Source organism: Adiantum capillus-veneris, chromosome 14 (assembly GCF_014529385.1).
Source record: "Adiantum capillus-veneris isolate H3 chromosome 14, ASM1452938v2, whole genome shotgun sequence".
In the NCBI taxonomy this organism is placed as follows: Eukaryota; Viridiplantae; Streptophyta; class Polypodiopsida; order Polypodiales; family Pteridaceae; genus Adiantum; species Adiantum capillus-veneris.
In genome coordinates this window covers 41706316-41728787 of record NC_140944.1, presented here as the reverse complement: position 1 = coordinate 41728787, position 22472 = coordinate 41706316, and the positions used below count along the sequence as shown (strand labels likewise).

General features: G+C 44.1%; 1 protein-coding gene across 3 annotated transcripts in view; it reads right to left on the bottom strand.

Moving 5' to 3' along the window:
- The window catches only part of LOC147442263 (uncharacterized), a 47553-nt gene extending 25344 nt beyond the window's left edge, over positions 1 to 22209 (bottom strand). Inside the window, exons 1-2 of one of the 3 annotated variants that reach the window (XM_086528490.1) lie at positions 22017 to 22209; positions 1573 to 1677 (exon numbers count right to left, since the gene is read on the bottom strand). In XM_086528490.1, the coding sequence (XP_086384616.1) occupies positions 1573 to 1677; positions 22017 to 22172 (261 nt within the window). In that variant the 5' untranslated portion in view covers positions 22173 to 22209. The remainder of the gene's footprint in view (positions 1 to 1572; positions 1678 to 22016) is intronic. The other 2 variants (XM_086528491.1, XM_086528489.1) reach the window with 2 other exon arrangements.
- Between the last annotated feature and the right edge of the window lie 263 nt (positions 22210 to 22472).

The following is a 22472-nucleotide window of genomic DNA, read 5'->3' as shown; positions in this document are numbered from 1 at the left end:
AGTGGCTGGTTGCACACAGAGCTACAGCAGTAGGGAGCTGGCTTGTGCATAGTGGTCTCTCGGCCGCATGTGCAGCTTGTGACCGGTTGGTGGAGAGTCAACGTCATTGTCTTTGGGACTGTCCCTCGGCCCAGCAGGTGTGGCTACAAGTTCTTCGGCTGATGCCTACTCTCTCCACGGCTAGACAGTACACTTGGGGGGCAACGGCTTGGTCCACTCTCACGGGCCAGGCACTTCAGTTTGAGCTATCTTCCACTAGCAGGATGACAGTGATACAGGGGGGGCGTCCTACACTCCAGCCTGCTATATAGAGCTTACTCCACAGGAGCGGTGCAGTGAGAGAGAGGAGTGTTGGGAGCTCATCAGTGGCCTTACACTGTGGTTCATCTGGCGGGCCCGCTGTTTCCACATTTTTGAGGCCCGCTCTGTGCCACTAGCAGAGACTGTTCGTGACTTTTGGCTAGAGCTGATCCATACTCTCAGAGGACAGCTTGAGGGACTACAAGGCAGCTCCGACCGCATGCGGGAGCGCCGCGAGGCTTTCCTTCGACTCTGGCGCCCTGGGCCTTTCTATACCATTGTCCAGGGTGTGCTCAGACGGCACTACCGACCACCTGTGTGGCTCTTCCCTCCTCCCATCCCTTGATTTAGCCTCATTGTATATATGTTGTTCTTTCATTCGGAGAGTCTCCCCATCATGTTTGTTGTAGCCCTCTCTTGCAGAGGTGGTTGTAGCCCTACGGGCAGCTTTCATTAACTAATAGAAGGATCTTTTTCTCGGAAAAAAAAAAAAAGAGGGAGGGATGAAATGTGGAGACTCTTCCAGGCAAAAAGGTGAAGCTCGAAGGGCTATTTTATATCATGGGACCAGGAAATAGCCTGAGAAGTGGTCTGTCGTGCTAGCAAATAGAGCCTTGCTCCATGGTGGGGAAGGCCTTGCTTGATAGAGACTGATAAATGGCAGCACTCTACATAGTGTCAGGGCTTCCCTAGAGCCAGTCATATTGCCCATGCAGAGTGTGGATCAGATCTTTCATCATCTCAAACAAAGGCACTGAATTCTTCTCAAAGAAACCAAAATACCAAGCTCTTCAAAGAAACCTAAGGGTGAGGCTGCTGATCAGCTCACACCCATACATCTAACTCCTGACTCCAAGTCTGCATAGAAAAGTCTCAGGGAGAGCGTACATAAGGCCACCCTCCCTCTGTCTGAATCACCACACTGTTTGCATTTTTCATATAGCCAATGGTAGGGCCATAGTAGCGTGCTGCCCCCTTTGCTGTTAACTCAGGCATGGCCATCCAATGCTTCGTGAAACATTAAGAAAATCATTGAAGAATCATTAAAAACAATTGCTACCCCAGTATAGGAACGGAAGAAACTGATACTGCTCTTTTAATACCTTCATGGTGCACATTTAAAAACAAAGGCTTAAGCAACATAAATCTGATGCTCAGTTCATGCCATAGTTTAAATAAATGTTGAACAAACAATCAATACTTTCCATTCAAAAAACAAACAAACCAGGAAAAAAGCACGACAATAACCATCACAAGTGATAACATGTTAACCTGCAGTGCAGGAATGTGCTTATTTTTGTCAATTGCAACAACATGGGCTCCTCTAGCAAGAGCCAACTTTACTGCAGCTCTTCCGGAAACTCCAAGACCCAGAACCTGCACAAAACATGTTCGTTTCAAGTAGATATAAGAAAATGCTTATGTAGGTTGATAAAGACTGACACCTACAGCAATCCTCCCCATGGAGACATGCAGAACACATAGGCTTGATCTTCAAAAACTGACATTGGAGCACATGGCAGATAGTGCCAAAAAGACTGGAGCAAAAGCACAAAAGATCTTTGACTTGTGCCAATAAGTTTGTTCACATACCAAAAACCAGGATTAAAAGGTACTTGTTATATAAGGCAGTGAAGTGGTTTCAAAATCAGCCATTACCTAGGATGGTACATGATGCTTGTACATAAGCGTCTCTTTACTCTCAAAAGGAAATCTATATACTTTCATAAGTTCAGAATAGTCTGAACTCACGAATTATAAGAGGGAATGAAGCACTCATAAAACTATGAAAGCAAGGGACACAAGGAAAAAAAAAAAAAAAACTAAATCACTTTATTTGCTACGAAACAAAACTAGATAAAACAAAACATTATTAACTTGAAAATGTTTTAGAAGAGGCATGCGCAAAATAAGTTGACGCATCTTACTTGGTTAAAACTTAAAACAAGTACTCAACTTTAACCAAAAAAGGATAAGACGTATTAAAAACTTAATCATAGAAATCAAACTTCACACAACAACTTCTAAAGAAACAAATTCTTAAGTCCTAACGTAAGCTAAATAAATCGAAAAATCAATACTACTACAAACCTACGAAGAGCAAAGATCCAAACTTGACAATATGTGACCTCAACTTCGTTGCTTGTCCAAACAGGAATAAGATTATCACCTTTATCATGCATAGCTTGGACAACAGCTATGACATCCTACTCACGTCGTCAGTGCCCAAGAGTAGCTGCAGGTTTGTATAGAGGTCATTCATGCTTTGAACGTACTCTACAAAACCAACCAGCTGAGTTTCTATCACCCTCAGGAGGTGATGGGCATACTCAGCCATGATAAAGGCTAGCATTTGTCAAGCTAGAGTAAATACTAGAAGAGCTAAAGATCAAAACAACAAAATAGTGTGTCAAACAATAAGTGGGCTTTTAAACTCCCCACTTTTATTGAATTTACTACTGATTATCTTAAACATTCCAAAGGAAGAAACATTAAAAATAAACTTACTACGATGTAAAAATGAACGAACGTTTTTCATGATTCTTTTGAATGAGTACCCTTTCTCAACGAGTAAAGAAATAAGATGGCATGATTGAACAACAAAAGCAGATTTAGCAGAACAAAGACGAGAAAATCTAAATAGTTGAGAGCAAATGACACCGTACTTAGCTAAAAGAGAAATGTTCGAAGAAATGTGAGGCATACGGATGATATTTAGATTGGCATATTTTGGTTCAAGGCGCTTATCATAGATATCTACTCCTAATCCCAAGGGAGTCTGAAAAATCGTAAGGTATAAAAAGGCACAACAATCGATATTTGTGGTAAAGTTAAGTTCACAAAACTCCTTAGGATAAATTTCTCCACCTGCAGAACTCGAATTCAAGTACATAAAATCTTGAAAAGAAGGAACGTCAGGAACAAAAATCATCTACAAACAATCTTACATTGCATAACTTGTGCAAAAATATTGAGCAAGTGTTAGCAAGGACAAGACACTCCATAAAATCAAACTCATAAGTAAAAAGATAGAAATTAGCAAGAAAAACAGCACAATTAGTGCCCATAGGGATACCAATTGTTTGCTTGAAAAGAGTCACCAACGGTTATATATAAATTGTCCAAAAGAAAATCTAACCAAGATATGATGTCAATGTCATCTACAATCTTGGTGAATCTCTTTCTTCCTTTGTCTACATCTACATTCTTACATTTTAACCATAAAGAGTCAAAGTTCAAGGCTGACCTTTTCTTCTTACGTAAATGGAGCTTTGGGTCATGTAGTTACTGCGGACTGTTCAATTCTTCGTTCGGATTCCTTGAAAGACCTTTTTGCAAGAGGTACTAAATATAGGCTCCCTTCTTCGAATGACTCTTGCCTTCTCAAAGCCATAGAGAAAGATATTTCTAGTTTTGTAGTAAAGTTTGAGGAGTCTTTAGGAGTTCAAGGTGTTTTTACCCATTGGAAGTTTGTAGTCCTCAAGAAAGCTTCTTTGAAATTAGCATCTTGCTCTAAGAACGTTTCTTCAAGAAGGAATAGCTTATCTTCCTCTGATCGTGATGTTTTTCATCGTGATTTTCTAATCTCTTACGTAGATAATTGCAAGCTTGCCCCTAAGCAATGAGTAACCTACTAGATGTAAGCTAATCATTGAACATACACCCATCATGTCAATTTTGCGTCCAAACCTTGACATTGAAGTTGAAGGGGAGGCTAACTATGCATTCTAGCCCTTAATGAAGTCCAAGATCTAAACTTTTCTACTTTACTTCCACACACCCCTTTGTAAATTGAGTGGATCTGAAGTTACAAATTTAGGGATTGAACAGAAAGAGCAAATACAAAATCAAGAATAGAAAGGCTTTAAGAGCAAAGAATATCTCAAGCGCACACAAGCACGTGAACAAAAATTTCTTACTCATAAGAATGATAATAATGCAATATTTAGGATACGATGTGTGACAGACTTTATTGTTAGGGTTCCTATGGGTGCCGCTTGTAGCCTTGATAGCTACTCGACTGCCACATACTCTCTTGGCACATCCCAAGGAGATCATACTCCAAGCTTGTGGTCCCTCAAGGTAACTTTGTCACTAACTATTGCAACTCATTAGACCCATGGGAGTCAAAGAGGATGTGCATTACACAACTAGAGACACCATCATAAGCAGAGCACATAAACATAACCACAACTTGAAGATCGATGAAAATAAAATATGCACATAAAACTCATGCTAAGGCTGAAAAAAGCAAGCCGCAAAACCCGTCCCCTATACAAAATTTCATTTTCCAAAGAGAGAACTTGTTTATGTTTGAGGTTTTTCCCGTGAGAAGAATGGATTATTCGATAAAATTGTCATTTTACAAACACGTGCCTCATGCATCCATGCATCTTTGAAGCTACAACTCAACCATATGGATCATCCAATGGTGTCAAAACCTTTGTGGCAGCACACATGCCTCTTCCATAGATAGCAAATAATGAAAAATATCTTTTGAGGCATGCACAACTAATGCATCTTCTGGCTACAAGAAGAGGAAGCCCTCACCAACTCCCAAATCCTCGTCGTGTGGCCCAATTATTAAAATAGGTTACGATTAAAAATCCTACCCCCAACAACTTATAGAACCCTGTGTCAAAGGCGACAGCGGAAGACGGAATGAAGACGAACTAGCTCGTGATCCAGTGGTGTAGCAAGGCTACACTGTCACAGGCACTGGACAGGCAGTTAGTTGCAGTTGGGCTAGGAATCACATTGGACGGACTTTCGCCTGAGCAGTGACACATGGCAGACATACGGGTGGTGGTCTAGCTAACACGGGACCAGACCACCATGACCACAGTTTAAAGATATACCGTGGATGCCCATGTACACACACACTCCTGCTAGGGCTGGGCTGAAATGCTGACATTGCAGCAGACCCTCGGTGTGACACATGGCAGGGTGACGTAGCCTCATTACGGAACAAGTTGGGAACAAGTTGCTTTATTTTGAATTGCCTTTAAATTACAGCTTTTGGGGCTCTGCTTTTGGCATCCCTTGTAACTCTTTATAAGTGTTTTTGGGCTCCCACTTCTCAAAGCATCTGGACGCAGAGTCTGAGAGTGAGACTCAACCACTCCTGTGTACTTTGTGCAACATATTAATACAAGAAATACCGAACGGGGCGCCAATCTTTGGGGCCAATATCTCTAGGCACTGAACTCCGTCGAGCTGTGTCGAATCAATTGTGAATTGTAAAATGTTTTGAAGTGAACTCCTGTCGTGTTGCGGTAGAATCTCTGGGAGTGTCCAAGTATGTTACAGTGGTATCAAAGCACGGCCGATTTCTCTTCTACCGGAAAATCCGATCCTTTTTATGCGGCACTTATGGATTCAGACAGATATCAGTCGACTTCCTCTCCATCCGGAGATGCGGGAAGAGATCACAAAGAAGATTCTCCGAGGAGTATGGCCCGCCTCGGCCTACTCAGGCGGAGATTGAAGAGATGGAGCGTCAACGATTGATTGACGATGCAACAAAACTGATGTTAAATTTTGCGAAGGACCCGAAATTTGCAAAATTTATGACCCAAACATCCTTCGAGGAGGTGCACGCACAGTGGCGGCAAACCACAGAAACACCCCTCAAATCGGCACTCAAGAAACCTTCTACTCCAAGGATTTTTACTGAGCAAGAATTAGAAGAGGTGGTTGATACACGAATTTCTCAGCTTTTTGACGTGCATAACCAAGTTGAAAAGCACAACAAAAAGCAGAAGAAAGGAACTGACTTCCCGGGTTATTTGGGTCGTCAATCTGCTTTTGCCTTGGCAAGAAAGCAAAAAAAGCATGTCAGATTTGAAGGAGTATCCAGTTCTTCTTCTTCTTCTTCTGACAGTTCTTCTAGCTCTTCTGACTCGAGCGAAGAAGACAAAAAAGAGAAAAAGCGAAGCAAAAAGCAAAGCTTCGGAAAGGGCAAGAAAAAGGCAAAGAAGTCTAAATCTCGCCCAGTTTCGGACAATTTTACAGAGGACTCGTCTTCGGACAGTTCGGACTCCGATGACAGTAGATTTTATGCAAGGAATAAGAATTTTTATAAAGCCAACCAGTATGACTTTTTGGAAGATAAAAGCAAGAAAGTCCGAGAGTTTAAAGAAGGTGGACAGTCAATTAAATTTGACACGTTTTCTGGATTTCTAGATTCTTCGAAGGCTTTGGCCTTCATACAACAGTTTGACATAGCTTTCTCTGGAGGGCGTTACTCAGAGCACTCCAAGATTCGGAGGGCTACCTCTTACTTCAAGGGAAATGCTCGAACTTGGTGGTCCACGCTTCTAATGAACAAGAAAGCACCAGTTAAATGGCTGAAATTTAAAAGGCTTTTTATTTCTTCATGGTTGACTCGAGAGTACGAACGTGACATACGAACTGCTTGGAACGATCTTCGGATAACCAAGAAAGAATCATTGGACGCATATTGCAAGAGATTCTGGAGCTCTTTTCTACCAGCTTCTTCATTTAAGAAGATCTCGTTCAAAGAACAGATTGAGCGGTTTACCTTGGGACTTCCTACAGAGATCCAAGATCATTGCTTAGAGCAAAAGTCAGATTCCATTCAGGAACTGATGAGTCATGCGAAACGGGGCTTTGCCATTCGTTCAAGCAATTTGACTTACCCCACAAATGAGATCATGACGCAGAGAACTGAACATACTTCTAACAATGAAAGTAGAAAGAAGAAGAGTAACCCAGAAAAGAAAGAAAAGGACGCACGACCCCAGCTCACTCTTCGAGAGAGGGTCAGGTATATCAAAGAGGGGAAGTGCTTTGGATGCGAGGAAACTGGGCACATCTCCGCGAAGTGCCCTAAAAAGGCACCGAATGAACAGGATGAAGAAAGGTCCGAGAGTTTGAAAGCAGCTGAGGAACGTGGCAGAAAAGGTAGATGAAAGCATAACTGGTACCACATTGCATGGGGCCCGAGTCGAATCAAATGAATGAAAGTACAAAACTTTGTTGCTTTTAGGGCAAAGTGAAAGATCAGGAAGCCCTCTCTTTTCTTTGATGAAGGAGGCAAGGCCCAACTTCTTTTGGCGGCTCGATTTGGAATTACGCCCGAGAGGCTGAGGCAACAGGCGGAGGTAGTTCTAGCGGCACCCGGACGGGATGTTGCCATTACACCGATCATTGGCAAACTTCGATTGCAATGTCAGGCGTGTTTAGAGCACGAGGACTCCTACGTAATTCCCTTGGGAGGTTGTGACGTCCTGATCGAACTCCCTTGGTACCACGAGAACAACGCCGTGGTTGACTATCGGGCCAAGAAAGCGACTTTGACAAATGAAAGGCACAGAGATTGTACTTGATGAACTTCAGTTTCTTTACTCGATTTTCTAGAGAGAACTGAATGATGATTGAAGGTCGAATATGTTTCGACCTGAATAAAGAATGCCACAATTTTTCTCCATGCCGATTGCTTTTCACAGGGCCTGCCAAGCGAATTGCCACCAGCTCATACTGAGGATCATATCATTGATCTGATACCTGGAAATACACCACCGAACCGGCCACCTGACCGTGTGAGCCGAGCCCAGAGATACACTTTTTGGGACACATTGTCTCAGCAGAGCAGGCAGATGGACCCGGCCAAGATAGAAACTATCCGTGATTGGCCCAATTTGAAGAATGTCCATGAAGTTAGAAGCTTCTTGGGCTTGTGTTCGTACTACAGGCGATTCATCAGAAAGTTTGCAGAGGTTGCTTATCCCTTTGCCTATGTTGACACAGAAAGGAGTCCCTTTGTCGTGGGGACCCACAGAGGTGACTGCCTTTGTCGTGGGGACCCACCCCTGGAAAAGTATTACAATGGATTTCATTTTTGATCTCCCGAAAACACAACGTGGGCACGATTGTTTGTGGCCCAGATCTTCAGATTACATGGCATGCCCAAGACGATTGTCTCCGACAGGGACCCACATTCACGAGTTTGTTTTGGAAGACTATTTGGGAGAACATTGGCACGCGGTTGCACTTCTCGTCATCGTTCCACACGTAGACTGACGAGCAATCAGAGATTGCTAATTCAGTGGTACTAGATTTATTGAAGTCTTACATCTCGGATCAGAAGACTCAATGGGAAAAGTATTTACCTTTGGTGGAATTTGCCTACAATAACACAATACACTCTTTGATGGGGAAGGCGCCATTTGAGATTATTGAACATGCTACGAAGGTTCCACCCTTCCTAAGCACGAAAGATAAGATTTTTGAAGCCGATGAGTACACGCATGACTTGGACACGGCTTTTGCCAAGGTACGCGAGGCTTTGCAAAAATCTCAAGAAAGACAGAAAAACGCAGCAGATCGCCATCGTCACGATTTGAAATTGAAGGAGAACGATTGGGTGCTCTTACGTTTTGAGAAGGCACGCCTGAGAAAGAAAAAGGCAAAGGAGAGGCTTTTTCCAAAGCTTAGTATGCGATACTACGGACCTTTCCAGATTTCCAAAAAGATAAATGATGTCTCCTTTAGACTGAAGCTGCCCGATACTTGGAGAATTCACAATGCTTTTCATGTGAGTCTCTTGAAGCCTTTTAAAGGCGATGTGCCCAAAGATGGGGAGCCTGATGAGCAACCCGAAGTGGAAGAAAACGAGGAGATCCTTGTTCCAGAACAGATATTGGCACATAAAGACAGAAAGATTAACGGTAAAGCGATAAGGGCTCTCTCTAAATATCGGACTCTCAAGAATGTGGCACCCTTGAGAGTCGTCCAAGTGGCGTGCGTGTTGACTTGCTGGGCCGGTTCAGCAAGTCAATTTCGACACTTCGTTTTTTTCCCGAGCGCCTTGGTTTGCAAAAAAGGCCAAATGCTCAATCAAAAAAGGTCATTGAACACCCATGAGGTTTGAACTCAGACGCCTGCCGTGAGAGGCTGATGCTCAACCACTAGCATAGCCACTAGGGTCTGTTCCCAACCCGTGTTCAAAGGGATGTCGTTTAAACGGGGGGGGGGGAGTGTAATCCTTTTTAAAAGGAGCCGGTTGCCGGTGGACGGACCTCCCTGCCACGTCGGCAGAGAGTCCGATATCTAGGACGAGCCAACGATAAGGCGGTTCTTGGTTAAATTCAAGAACTATCCTGCATTGGATGCGAAGTGGATGAAGGAGAGGACCTAGCAGATACCCCTACCTTGAAGCATTTGAATTAGCATAGTCTATTCTAAATGAAACCCCGAACTCAGCTTGGGCGGAATCTAGTGCAACGGGTATGCACAAGAGGGGAGTTGCTCCGCTCCTTTGTCAACAGATTGCCTCGATTTTTGATACTAAAGTAACTAATGTCTCTTTGAGTTTCAGGGATACTGTGAGCTGACAGTATTCTGCTGTAATGACTTTATAAACTGGAATTCCCGATAATATGATACTGATTTGTTCTTGACTTGTTTAAGTGCAGGAACAGATAGACAAAATGACTGCAGTGTCAAGTGACACATCCAATCCTATGTGTCCATGGACAAGCTACAGCATGACCAGGGTTCAGTTCAGTCAAGTCAGTCTAGAATAGGAAGTGATCTGGCACTTTTGTGAGTCTGTTCGCAGACCGTGCATGACCAGTCACTTAGAGTAGATGCATATCCTCTGGTTGCACACAGCATGATCATCAGCATTCCCATCAGAATCCATCAGGGGAATTTTCCAGTGCGTTAAACCTATTTTCCCTATTTTTGACATTTTTCACTTATTATTTTAAGTGACTTTTGTTGGGAACCAGGTACGGCAATTTTGCTAAGATAATAGATAAGCTAGCACTATCGGGAGAAGAGGAGGAAAGTGCACAAGCAAGGCCCCCTTGCAGCAGGTGTCTCCCTCTCCCTTTCAGCAAGAATAGAAGCCCCTTATGCCAGCGTTTTGATCAGCCTCAGCCTGGCGTTTTCAGCAGCCATCTTCATCACCCATACCGCCCATACCCTCAGCCATGAGAGCTTGTGAAGCCCTGCAAAACAGCGTTTTCTTTGCACCTTTTGGACAGCGTTTTGGTGAGCAAGATCAGCGACAAAACAACCAGCATCACAACGTTTTTGCAGCCATGAACCTGCGTTTTTTACAAGCTCAAACCAGCGTTTTTGGAAGGCCAGCATAGCAACGTTTCGTCGGCAGATAAAGGACCGCAAACTTAGCGTTTTCCACTCAGCCAAACCAGCGTTTCGCATCAGCAGATTTTCAGCAATCTTAACGTTTTTGGACAGCAGAGCAAGCAGCAATTTCAGCGGGCACTTTAGCAAACAAAACAGTAGCAGATCAGCCCGACGACTTCGATCTCTCGCAGATTCATCAAGCACTCAGTTTTCAGCCTTAGCATCGTCCTCGTCGTCCACTCTGTCGACATCGACATAGCCCATTAGATGTGCATTGTCACGTGACACATCCAACCCTATGTGTCCGTGGACAAGCTACAGCACGACAAGGGTTCAGTCAGTCTAGATTCAGAAGTGTTCTGGCACTTTTGTGAGTCTGTTCGCAGACCGTGTATGCCCAAGCACTTAGTGTAGATGCATATCCTCTGGTTGCACACAACATGATCATAAGCATTCCCATCAGAATCCTTCAGGGGAATTTTCCAGTGCATTTAGCCTATTTTCCCTATTTTTGACATTTTTCACTTATTAATTTAAGTGACTTTTGTTGGAAAGTAGGTAGGGCAAATTGAGTAAGTTTGTATATAAGCAAACCCAGGCTAGCACTAATTGGCAGAAGAGGCAGCAGGAGCACCTTGCTCATCAGGCAACTTCTCAACAAGACCCCCTTGGTGGCGTGTTCCAAGCAAGAACCTCACCTTCACCTAGCGTTTTCATTAGCAAGCACCTATCACCATACAGCTTCAGCCCTTGGCGTTTTCAGCAAGTCACCCTCGCCATAGCCTTCCCAAGCATTGGCGTTTTTCATCAATCATCCATCGCCAGACAACCTCAGCCCCTAGAATTTCCAGAACCCCAAATCGCCCCCTTTTTGCATGGCGTTTTCAGCAGATAAAGCACCAACAATTTTCAGCCTTTGACCACCTAAAGACCAGCAGATTTCAGTCGCAACGATCAGCCCACAGTAGCATTTTTGGTTCCAGAGATTTTCAGCCATTAGCGTTTTTGGGACAGCAGCAGATAGACATCAGATTTCAGCCAGTAGCATCTTTGGACAGCAGTACAACAGCATCAGTTTTCAGCCCTTAGATCGGTCTTGTTATCCCCTGTCACGTGACACATCCCAACCCTATGTGTCCGTGGACAAGCTACACCACAGCAGGGTTCAGTCAGTTCAATCAGTTTAGATTAGCAATGATCTGGCACTTTTGTGAGTCTATTCGTAGACCGTGCATGCCCAATCACTTAGCATAGATGCATATCCTCCGGTTGCATACAGCATGATCATCGGAATTCCCATCATAATCCATTAGCATCAGTTAGGGGAATTTTCTAGTGCATTTAGCCTATTTTCCTATTTATTGGGATTTTCACTTATTATTTTTAAGTGACTTTCCAAAAAAAGTAGGTAGGGCAATTTTGCTAAGTTTCTCTATAAGCAAACCCAAGTTAGCACTTTCTGGTAGAAGAGGCAGCAGGAGCACCTTGCTCAACAGGTAACTTCTCAGCAAGACCAACCCCCGCGACTACTCTGGCGTTTTCTCCACAGAAGACCTAGTGTTTTTGCATTAGATCAGCCTTGGCGATTTGTGCTCAGCAGATCAGCCCCGGCGTCATCACGACACAGCAGATCAGCCTAGCGTTTTTGCATTTGCAGAACCCCGGCGACAGAAGGACCAATTTCAGCCCCTGGCGTTTTTGGATTTCAACAGCAAATTAAGACCGGCATTATTCACCTAAAGGGTAGCAAATTCAGCCCGTAAAGACCATCAGTTTTCAACCCTAAGAAACCTCATTTTTCAGCCAAGAAAACGCAGCCAAAACAGTCATTTTCAGCCACCGAAACAGTCCCGAAATTCAACGATTAGAAGAACTCAGATTTCAGCCATCAAATCGATGTCGTCACCATCGTCGTCGTCATCGGCATAGTCCCATTGCATCAGTCCATTGCATTCGCATTGTACACCTTTGTGCAATCAAAGTAGACCACTCTCGCCGACGAGAGTGGGGCCTTCGGAGGAGGGTTTTACAACCTCTCGGTGTCGTATTTCTTCTCTCTCCTTCTCTCAGTCTCATTCATTTGCACGCACAATATCCACTCACTTTGTTCGTGATCTCAGCACTCTACAAGACGGAAGGCTCTCTCCTTCCCTAAGAACTAAAAGGAACCTTGAGCAATAAAGATCACTAATCTTGAGAAAATACAACATTCATTCCGCTGCACCTAACATTGGTATCAGAGCTTTGGAAGTGTTCTGCATTACTCAAGGAAAGAACCACAAGACAACGCACGAACCCAAGTTTACTTGAGCGTGGCGATTCCTAATCGTGTTTTGTTGAAGAGTGACAAGAATCCCAAGAAAGAAGGGCTTGTCCAGCCTCCCTTTGTGTCTGTTTTCACTCATTGAGAGCGGACCGTGCACTTAGCGGCCGGCCAATCGACGTGAGGTGGGAAAAAGCAACCTTGGTGTGAGCGCAAGGCCGCCAAGGGGGTGCGCCCGCAGGAAAGGGTAGAACTCGGGTGAAGAGAAGATCCTTCTCCAACGCGATTTGCAAGCGAAAGAAAACCTCAAGAACCGCAAGAACCCAAGACCCCCAAGAACCCAAGTTCCTCGTGAACTTCAGAACCCAAGATCCTCAAGAACCCAAGTTCCTCGTGGACTTAAGAACACAAGAACCTACAAGAACCCACGATTGCAGAATGGTCATCACTCGAAGCGGAATGGATACTTCGCTTGGAGGTGATGAGCATGAGAGAGGCGAAGAAGAATTTCCCACACCGGGAGGTTTTTCTGACCCTTCCCCATCTACGACAAGGATTGCACTAACTCCTATGGAGGCTTTCGACAAAAGGATGATGGACAGGAAGTTAGAAAGCGAAGAAAGAATCGCAACCATCGAGCGTAAGTACCAAGAAAGAATGGCAGCCATAGCGCGTGAGAACGAGCAAGCACGCTTGGAAGCCAAAGCAAGAGAAGCAGAATTTGATCGAGAGAACAAAGCAAGACAAGCAGAATTTTATCGCGAGAACAAAGCACGAATGCAAGAGATGTTGCGACTCTTTTCTCAAGTGTCGACACCGATGCAAGAGATTCGGAAAAAGGAGACTCTCTCAGTCTCTTCTTCTCCATCACATGATACACAGGATTTGCATGATTGTTTGAAGCATGATGATGATTTGGATGACAAAGATAAGCGTGATGATTTGAATGATATTGCTAAGCATGATGATTTGATTGACCATGATTTGCATGATGATTTGGATGATAAAGACAAGCATGATGAATTGCATGAACAAGATGTGATTGTTCACAAGGATGATGTGTTAGTTGATGCTTTTTCTAGCGAAGCTAACCTCGTTGTAGATTCGATCAATCCCCAAGAATTGATCTTTGCTTTCGAGTCGAGGTCCACAGATCCCCCACAAGAAGATTCGATAGATCCGGAAGAAGAGATCTTGGCTCTCGAGCCTTGGTCCAAGGAACCCTCACAAGAAGTATTATGTGTTCGCATGATTGATACGCACGCATTGTTCGAGTGTTTCATTCGTGAAGGTTTCCTGTATTTTAGTCAGCATCGTTATGTGATCCCTTTTCCTAGGCATGACATACTGTATGTTGAGCACGTTTCTCTCATGGATGAGCACGAATGTATGCGGATTGTTCATGAAAAGCTGAAAAGTTTGTATGTAAGGAAGTCACATTCCATGTCTCTTCCTTCGCATGACACAGTTTCCGAAAGATCACATGATTGTATGAGCACCAAGCACGGGCATTTCCATTGTGATTTGCCACAGTTGATTGATTTTGATCAAACAGAAAAGATTCGAGCGCATTGTTTGCATGTGTTTGATTAACGGGTTGTCACTCCGTCTCTATGTTCATCTACATTGTATACACAGTCTTTAGAGCCGACACGATTTTTTTCCTTCACTTTACATGGAATGGGTATGTTCATGGTTTTGTGTTGGAGATGGTTTCAGGAATTTTCAACCATGGAGATTCTTGACGATGGAAGAAGCAGGACTCTAGACGAAGTTGAAGCAAGAAAGGAGATTCATAAGACTTTGTCACTTTCGGCGCGGCCCAAAGAAGCGAGCGTTGCATATCTTTATGAAGTTCAAGTACCGCTCGACCCACACAGCAGAGTGGGACGGCGAAGAGTCCCTTCCAAGATTCCGGATGCTGTTGGCGATCTCCCTCGACGCCATACAGTTCGGTACCAGTACCTCACTTTGAAAAGGAGGGGATGTCACGTGACACATCCCAACCCTATGTGTCCGTGGACAAGCTACACCACAGCAGGGTTCAGTCAGTTCAATCAGTTTAGATTAGCAATGATCTGGCACTTTTGTGAGTCTATTCGTAGACCGTGCATGCCCAATCACTTAGCATAGATGCATATCCTCCGGTTGCATACAGCATGATCATCGGAATTCCCATCATAATCCATTAGCATCAGTTAGGGGAATTTTCTAGTGCATTTAGCCTATTTTCCTATTTATTGGGATTTTCACTTATTATTTTTAAGTGACTTTCCAAAAAAAGTAGGTAGGGCAATTTTGCTAAGTTTCTATATAAGCAAACCCAAGTTAGCACTTTCTGGCAGAAGAGGCAGTAGGAGCACCTTGCTCAACAGGCAACTTCTCAGCAAGACCAACCCCAGCGACTACTCTGGCATTTTCTACACAGAAGACCTAGCGTTTTTGCATCAGATCAGCCTTGGCGATTTGTGCACAACAGATCAGCCCCGGCATCATCACGACACAGCAGATCAGCCTAGCGTTTTTGCATTTGCAGAACCCCGGCGACAGAAGGACCAATTTCAGCCCCTGGCGTTTTTGGATTTCAACAGCAAATTAAGACCGGCATTATTCACCTAAAGGGTAGCAGATTCAGCCCGTAAAGACCATCAGTTTTCAACCCTGAGAAACCTCATTTTTCAGCCAAGAAAACGCAGCCAAAACAGTCATTTTCAGCCACCGAAACAGTCCCGAAATTCAACGATTAGGAGAACTCAGATTTCAGCCATCAAATCGACGTCGTCACCATCGTCGTCGTCATCGGCATAGTCCCATTGCATCAGTCCATTGCATTCGCATTGTACACCTTTGTGCAATCAAAGTAGACCACTCTCGCCGACGAGAGTGGGGCCTTCGGAGGAGGGTTTTACAACCTCTCGGTGTCGTATCTCTTCTCTCTCCTTCTCTCAGTCTCATTCATTTGCACGCACAATATCCACTCACTTTGTTCGTGATCACAGCACTCTACAAGACGGAAGGCTCTCTCCTTCCGTAAGAACTAAAAGGAACCTTGGGCAATAATGATCACTAATCTTGAGAAAATACAACATTCATTCCGCTGCACCTAACATCCCCGTCGTCAACATCGATCTAGCCTAGACTTGCATCAGTCACATGCATTCACTTTGTAACAGTTTGTGCAATCAATCGTAGACCACTCTCGCCAACGAGAGTGGGGCCTTCGGAGGAGGGTTTTACGTCTCTGGTGTCGTATTCTCTTCTCTCTCTATCTCTCAGTCTCATACACCTTCATTCACAGTCTTCATCCACTTTGTTTGTGTCCATTGCACTCTCTCACTAAAGGAACGGAAGGCTCTCCCTTCCGTAAGTAGAAGGAACCTTGAGCACAGTTCGGAGCACTCATCTTGAGCAAAGTTCAAACATTCATTCCGCTGCACCTTACATGCATTCAGCATCTTGTACCAGATTGTGCAATCAATAGTAGACCACTCTTGCCATCGAGAGTGGGGCCTTCGGAGGAGGGTTTTACAACGTCTCTGGTGTCGTATTTCTCTTCTCTATTTCTTAGTCTCATGCACTTCCATTCACAGTGTCCATTCACTTTGTTTGTGTCCATTGCACTCTCTCATTAAAGAACGGAAGGCTCTCCCTTCCATAAGTAAAAGGAACCTTGAGCACAGTTTGGAGCACTCATCTTGAGCAAAGTTCAACATTCACTTCCGCTGCACCTTACATTGGTATCAGAGCTTTGACAGTGTTCTGTATCACTTAAGGAAAGAACCACAAGAATTTCTTTTGCTTGTTGCAGTCGCACATAACCCAAGTTCTCTTGGACGTGTCGATTTCTAATCGTGTTTTTGAAGAGTGACAAGAAACCCAAGAAACAAGGGCTTGTTCAGCCTCCCCTTGTGTCTCTTTTCACTGGGAAAAAGCAACCTTGGTGTGAGCGCAAGGCCGCCAAGGGGTGCGCCCGCGGAAAAGAGCATAACTCGGGTGAAGAGAAGATCCTTCTCTAAAACAGATTGCAAGCTAAAGAAGAACCTCAAGATCCTCAAGAACCTCAAGATTCAAGAACCCCAAGAACTCAAGAACCCAAGACCCGCAAGAACCCAAGTTCCTCGTGAACTTAAGAACCCAAAACTTCAGCAGATGGTCATCACCTGAAGCGGTATGAATACTTTGCATGAAGGTGATGAGCATGGAGTTGGCGAAGAAGAATTTTCCCCACAAGGAGGTTTCTCTTACCCTCCCCCTTCCCCATCTACGCCAAGGATTGCACTAACTCCTATGGAGGAGTTGAAGCAGTTGTTTATGGACAGGAAGTTGGAACGCGAAGAAAGCAGAGCAGAAAGAAAAGCAAAAATGGATCGCAAGAGCAAAGAAAGAAGAGCCAAAATGGAGCGCGAACACCAAGAAAGAAATGCAGAAATAGCCCCCGAACACAAAGAAAGAATGGCAGCCATAGCCCGTGAAAACGAAGAAAGAATAGCAGCCATAGAGCGTGAGCACAACGAAAAGAAAGCCGCCTTGTTCCTATTCTTTTCTCAAGTGCAAGCACAGATGCAAGAGATTCAAGGTGTAACTAACTACTGACGTGTCAAAGCCTAAAGAATGGAGTCAACTTACAGAAGCCGGTCGAGGGGCCTAAACCCTAAGAAGAACAAGTAACAAAAGAAGAAGTCCTACCAACTTATGGGGACCCCGTCCGATGGGGCCCCAAGTGACATAAAGGATTAAAATAAAGCAGGACCCGCATACACACAAAAACTGATGACGTGGCAGATTTCCGAAAATTGAGCTAGCATGATGACGTGGCAGGCTATACAGATTTCTGCGTTTTGCGTTGGTTGATGACGTGGTAGGCTGTACGGATTTCCGTAAATTACGCTGGCAGCTTTTGGCATTGCTTTTTGGACTAGAAGCTTTTGAGTTTTAAAGGCTTTTTACTGTAATTGCTTTTCAGGCCAAGGGCCTTTAAATATGAGGTTAGGGCTCATTCTCTAGCATGCTTCCTGGAGAAGGTGCAGAGTCTAGAGTATCAGCTTGCACTGTGTTGATGCAATATAAAGAAATACCGAAAGGGGCGCCAACGTTTGGGGCCAATACTCTCTGGGGTGGAATTCCACCACTTCGTGTCGCGTGTCGTCTCTGTCTCTTTCAGTTCAGTTGTTATTGAAGTGATAAAAGTCTGTTCAGTCTGTTCTTTTCTATTGGCACGTGGTGCCCGTCTTGTGACACAGGGAAAGGAGACTCTCTCGGTCTCTTCTTCTCCAAAGCATGACACACAGGAATTGCATGATAATGATAAGCATGATGATCACGAGCATGATGATTTGCATTATCAAGATGTGATTATTCACGAGCATGATGATTTGCAAGATAATGATGTGATTGTTCACAGGATGATGGTTTAGTTGATACTTTGTCTAGTGAAGCTAACCTCATTGCATATTCGATCACGAAGAACCGATCTTGGCTCTCGAGTCGAGGTCCAAAGAACTCCCACAGGAAGTATTATGTGTTCGAATGATTAGTCGGCACGCATTGTTTGAGTGTTTCATTCGTGATGCTTTCTTGTATTTTAGTCACCGTCCTTTTGTGATCCCTTTTCATAGGCATGCCATATTGTACGTTGACCACGATTCACTCATGGATGAGCAAGGATGTATGCGGATTTCTCATGAAAAGATGAAATGTTTGCATTCAAGGCATTCACATTCCATGTCTCTTCCTTGGTATGACACAGTATCCGAAAGAGCACAAGAAAGATTGAGCATCAAGCATAGGCATTTCCATTGTGTTTTGCCACAGTTGATTGATTTAGATCAGAAAGACAAGTTTCGAATCCATTGTTTGCGTGTGTTTGATGAACGGTCTGGCACTCCGTCTCTATGTTCATCTACATTGCATGCACAGTCTTTTAGGAAGACTATAATTTTTCCAGTCACTTTACATGGAATGGGTATGTTCATGTTTTGTGTTGAAAGTGGTTTCAAGAATTTTCAGCCTCGGAAATTCTTGAAGAAGGTAGAAGCAAGACTCTAGACGAAGTGGAAGCATTGAAGATGACTTTGTGTCGCTTTCGGTGCGGCCCAAAGAAGAAGACTTTGCAAACCTTTATGAAGTTCAAGTATCGTACGACCCACACATCAAAGTGGGCTGGCGAAGAGTCCTTTCGAGGATTCCGAATGTTGTTGGCGATCTCCCTCGATGCCATACAGTTCGGTACCAGTACCTCACTTTGAAAAGGAGGGGATGTCACGTGACACATCCAACCCTATGTGTCCGTGGACAAGCTACAGCATGACCAGGGTTCAGTTCAATCAAGTCAGTCTAGAATAGGCAGTGATCTGGCACTTTTGTGAGTGTTCGCAGACCGTGCATGACCAGTCACTTAGAGTAGATGCATATCCTCTGGTTGCACACAGCATGATCATCAGCATTCCCATCAGAATCCATCAAGGGAATTTTCCAGTGCATTAAATCTATTTTCCCTATTTTTGACATTTTTCACTTATTATTTTAAGTGACTTTTGTTGAAAACTAGGTAGGGCAATTTTGCTAAGATAATAGATAAGCAACCTACGGCTAGCACTATCGGGAGAAGAGGAAAGTGCACAAGCAAGGCCCCCTTGCAACATGCGTCTCCCTCTCCCTCTCAGCAAGAATAGAACCCCCTTATGCCAGCGTTTTGATCAGCCTCAGCCTGGCGTTTTCAGCAGCCATCTTCATCGCCCATACCCTCAGCCATCAGCACTTGTGAAGCCCTGCAAAACAACATTTTCTTTGCACCTTTTGGACAACGTTTTGGTGAGCAAGATCAGCGACAAAACAGCCAACATCACAGCGTTTTTGCAGCCATGAACCTGTGTTTTTGACAAGCTCAAACCAGCGTTTTTGAAAGGCCAGCATAGCAACGTTTCGTCAGCAGATAAAGGACCGCAAACTTAGCATTTTCCACTCAACCGAACCAGCGTTTCGCATCAGTAGATTTTCAGCAATCTTAGCGTTTTTGGACAGCAGAGCAAGCAACAATTTCAGCGAACACTTTAGCAAGCAAAACAGTAGCAGATCAGCCCGACGACTTCGATCTCTCGCAAATTCATCAAGCACTCAGTTTTCAGCCTTAGCATCATCCTCGTCGTCCACTCCCTCGACATCGGCATAGCCCATTAGATTTGCATTCAGCATCTTGTACCAGATTGTGCAATCAATAGTAGACCACTCTCGATGGGGCCTTCGAAGGAGGGTTTTACGTCTCTGATGTCGTATTTCTCTTCTCTATTCTCAGTCTCGTGCACTTCCATTCACAATGGCCATTGCACTCTCTCATTAAAGAACGGAAGGCTCTCCCTTCCATAAGTAAAAGGAACCTTGAGCACAGTTCGAAGCACTCACCTTGAGCAAAGTTCAACATTCACTTCCGCTGCACCTTACATGCAGCATTTCGGTCTGAACGATCTCGATAGACATGGTTGCAATAAGGATTAGTCAATCGGGCATCTATGAGGTCCCAAGTGGATCTAGATACGATTGCTAAATACGTTGCCGATAGATCATGGTCTAAGATCCGAATGAATTTTAGAATGTGATTTGTCATGTGATGTCAAGTGATGTCTGTGATGTCATGTGATGTGACTGTCGATTGGTACATGCGCTAGATGTGTGTTCCTAGTACGTCGGAACTAACAATCAGTGTCTGCTAAGACAGTTTATGGCTTCTATCTGTTTTGCAGGCGTTATCGAGGGCAATAACAATGCTTTCAAGAGGGGGGTATGTCACAAACAAGTGACGTGGCTGCCCATGGTACACACTCTCCTGCTAGGGCTGGCTGAAAAGCTGACATGGCAGCAGATCCTCGGTGTGACACGTGGCAGGCTAACGTGGCCTCAGTACGGACCTCCGCAAAATCTGGAATGCTGACATGGCATGGGCTGTACGGAATTCCGCGTTTTATGGAGCTGTACAACTGCTTTTTGGCTACGCAATGCAAGGCTGAAAATTTACGCAAATTATGGGACAGCTTTTGGGAATAAGTTGATTTATTTTGAATTGCCTTTGATTTACAGCTCTTTGGGCTCTGCTTTTGGCATCCCTTGTAACTCTTTATAAGTGTTGTTGGGCTCCCACTTCTTAGAACACCTGGACGCAAAGTCTGAGAGTGAGACCCAACCGCTCCCGTGTACTTTGTGCAACAGATTAATACAAAAAGAAATACCGAAAGGGACGCCAGTCTTTGGGGCCAATATCTCTAGGCATGAAACTCCGCCGGGCAGTGTCGAATCAATTGTGAACTGTGAACCGATTTGAAGTGAATTCATGTCGTGTCGCGGTAGAATCTTGACTTAAGAGTGTCCAAGTCTTTTACACAGACTTCGCTTTGCTTTGATTTTCATTGCCGATTTTAGAGGCAAATTGATGGCCTTCTATCACACCATAGAATTCCGAGATCGGTTGTTTCTACAAATACTTTGCATAATTCGGATCCCTTACAAACTTCATCAATCGCTTCGCACAAGTGCTCGCTTGCAATTGCCAATGAAATCTATAGACTTTTGATCCTTGGTGAGAAAGTCGTCAAGTAAATCATTAAACTCCTCATCGATTGATATATTGTTATTGAAAACTCTAATACCATTGGCGTTGTCTTCCCATAAAATTGTAAGCAGGACTTTTTCACCTTTCCTAATTGAGTCTCTGTCGCAATCTATAACATATGTTGCAAAAAGTCGGACCAAATCCTTCGTCGAAGAAGAATAGATTGAAGCTTTGATACCATTGTAACCAATGCAATGACACGACGGTAATCTCACAACAACACACGAACAAAACAAACAACTCAAAGTAGTCGAGACACAAAGCGGCGTAATTCTGCTTTCAAATGCACTAGCCCCAAAAGGAGTCGTGTAACCATACAAATTTGGATAATGATTTTAAAATGCCATAAGTACTACCCCAAAAGCAACTGACTGAAATAAGGGGCACCCGACACAAGGTTCCACACTCGTATGGTGTCTTGGCCAAAAGCCAACAAATCAACAGGGCTATAAGACGCGAGCAACCTACAAAAGCAAACCGCATAGGAGAAGGGCAAGTTGTAGACCAGACTAAAAACCACCCCCCACCAACACCACACAAAACCAACAAGCACCCAGCGAACAAATAGGCAGCAAAACCAAGCAAAACATGCAAGCCCTTACGCACACACCGAAGAAAACAAAAAACAAACGTGCAGCAAAAGCAAGCACGTAGGCACACACTATACAAGCAGATATAATAATGAGGAGCCTGTTTCTGCAAATGAATTAAAATGTGAAGGCCGCTGCTTACCGTTACCACCTGCCCTTCCAAGTCCTTCTCTGCGTCTATCTGAAGAGGGCCCACCTGAGCGGACACGAGGGTAAAGGACTGGCAGTTGGTATTTCCTAAGCGCGGCCTCTCTGCAACAAGTGCCGAAGAGAAGGCGCGACTGCATCCTAATTCCATGCTTGTAAATGCCAAGGAGCAAAATGAGCGGGTGAAAGAAACCTTTTGTTAAACACTAAGGTAACTAGGCTAGTTTGACCTTTTCCACGGATGGAAATCGATACTCACCGAGCACATAAAAATCTACAAACTTAGAATGAGAATAACTTGGTATTGAGTTTTTTTTCATACAATGAGAGAGAGAGAGAGAGAGAGAGTAGTGTTGCGAGCAAAGGTATTATGTACCTAAACAATTACAAGCGGGATTCAAAATAACATTTTATTGATTGTAAATGCAATCGATTGATTGAGAGAGAGACA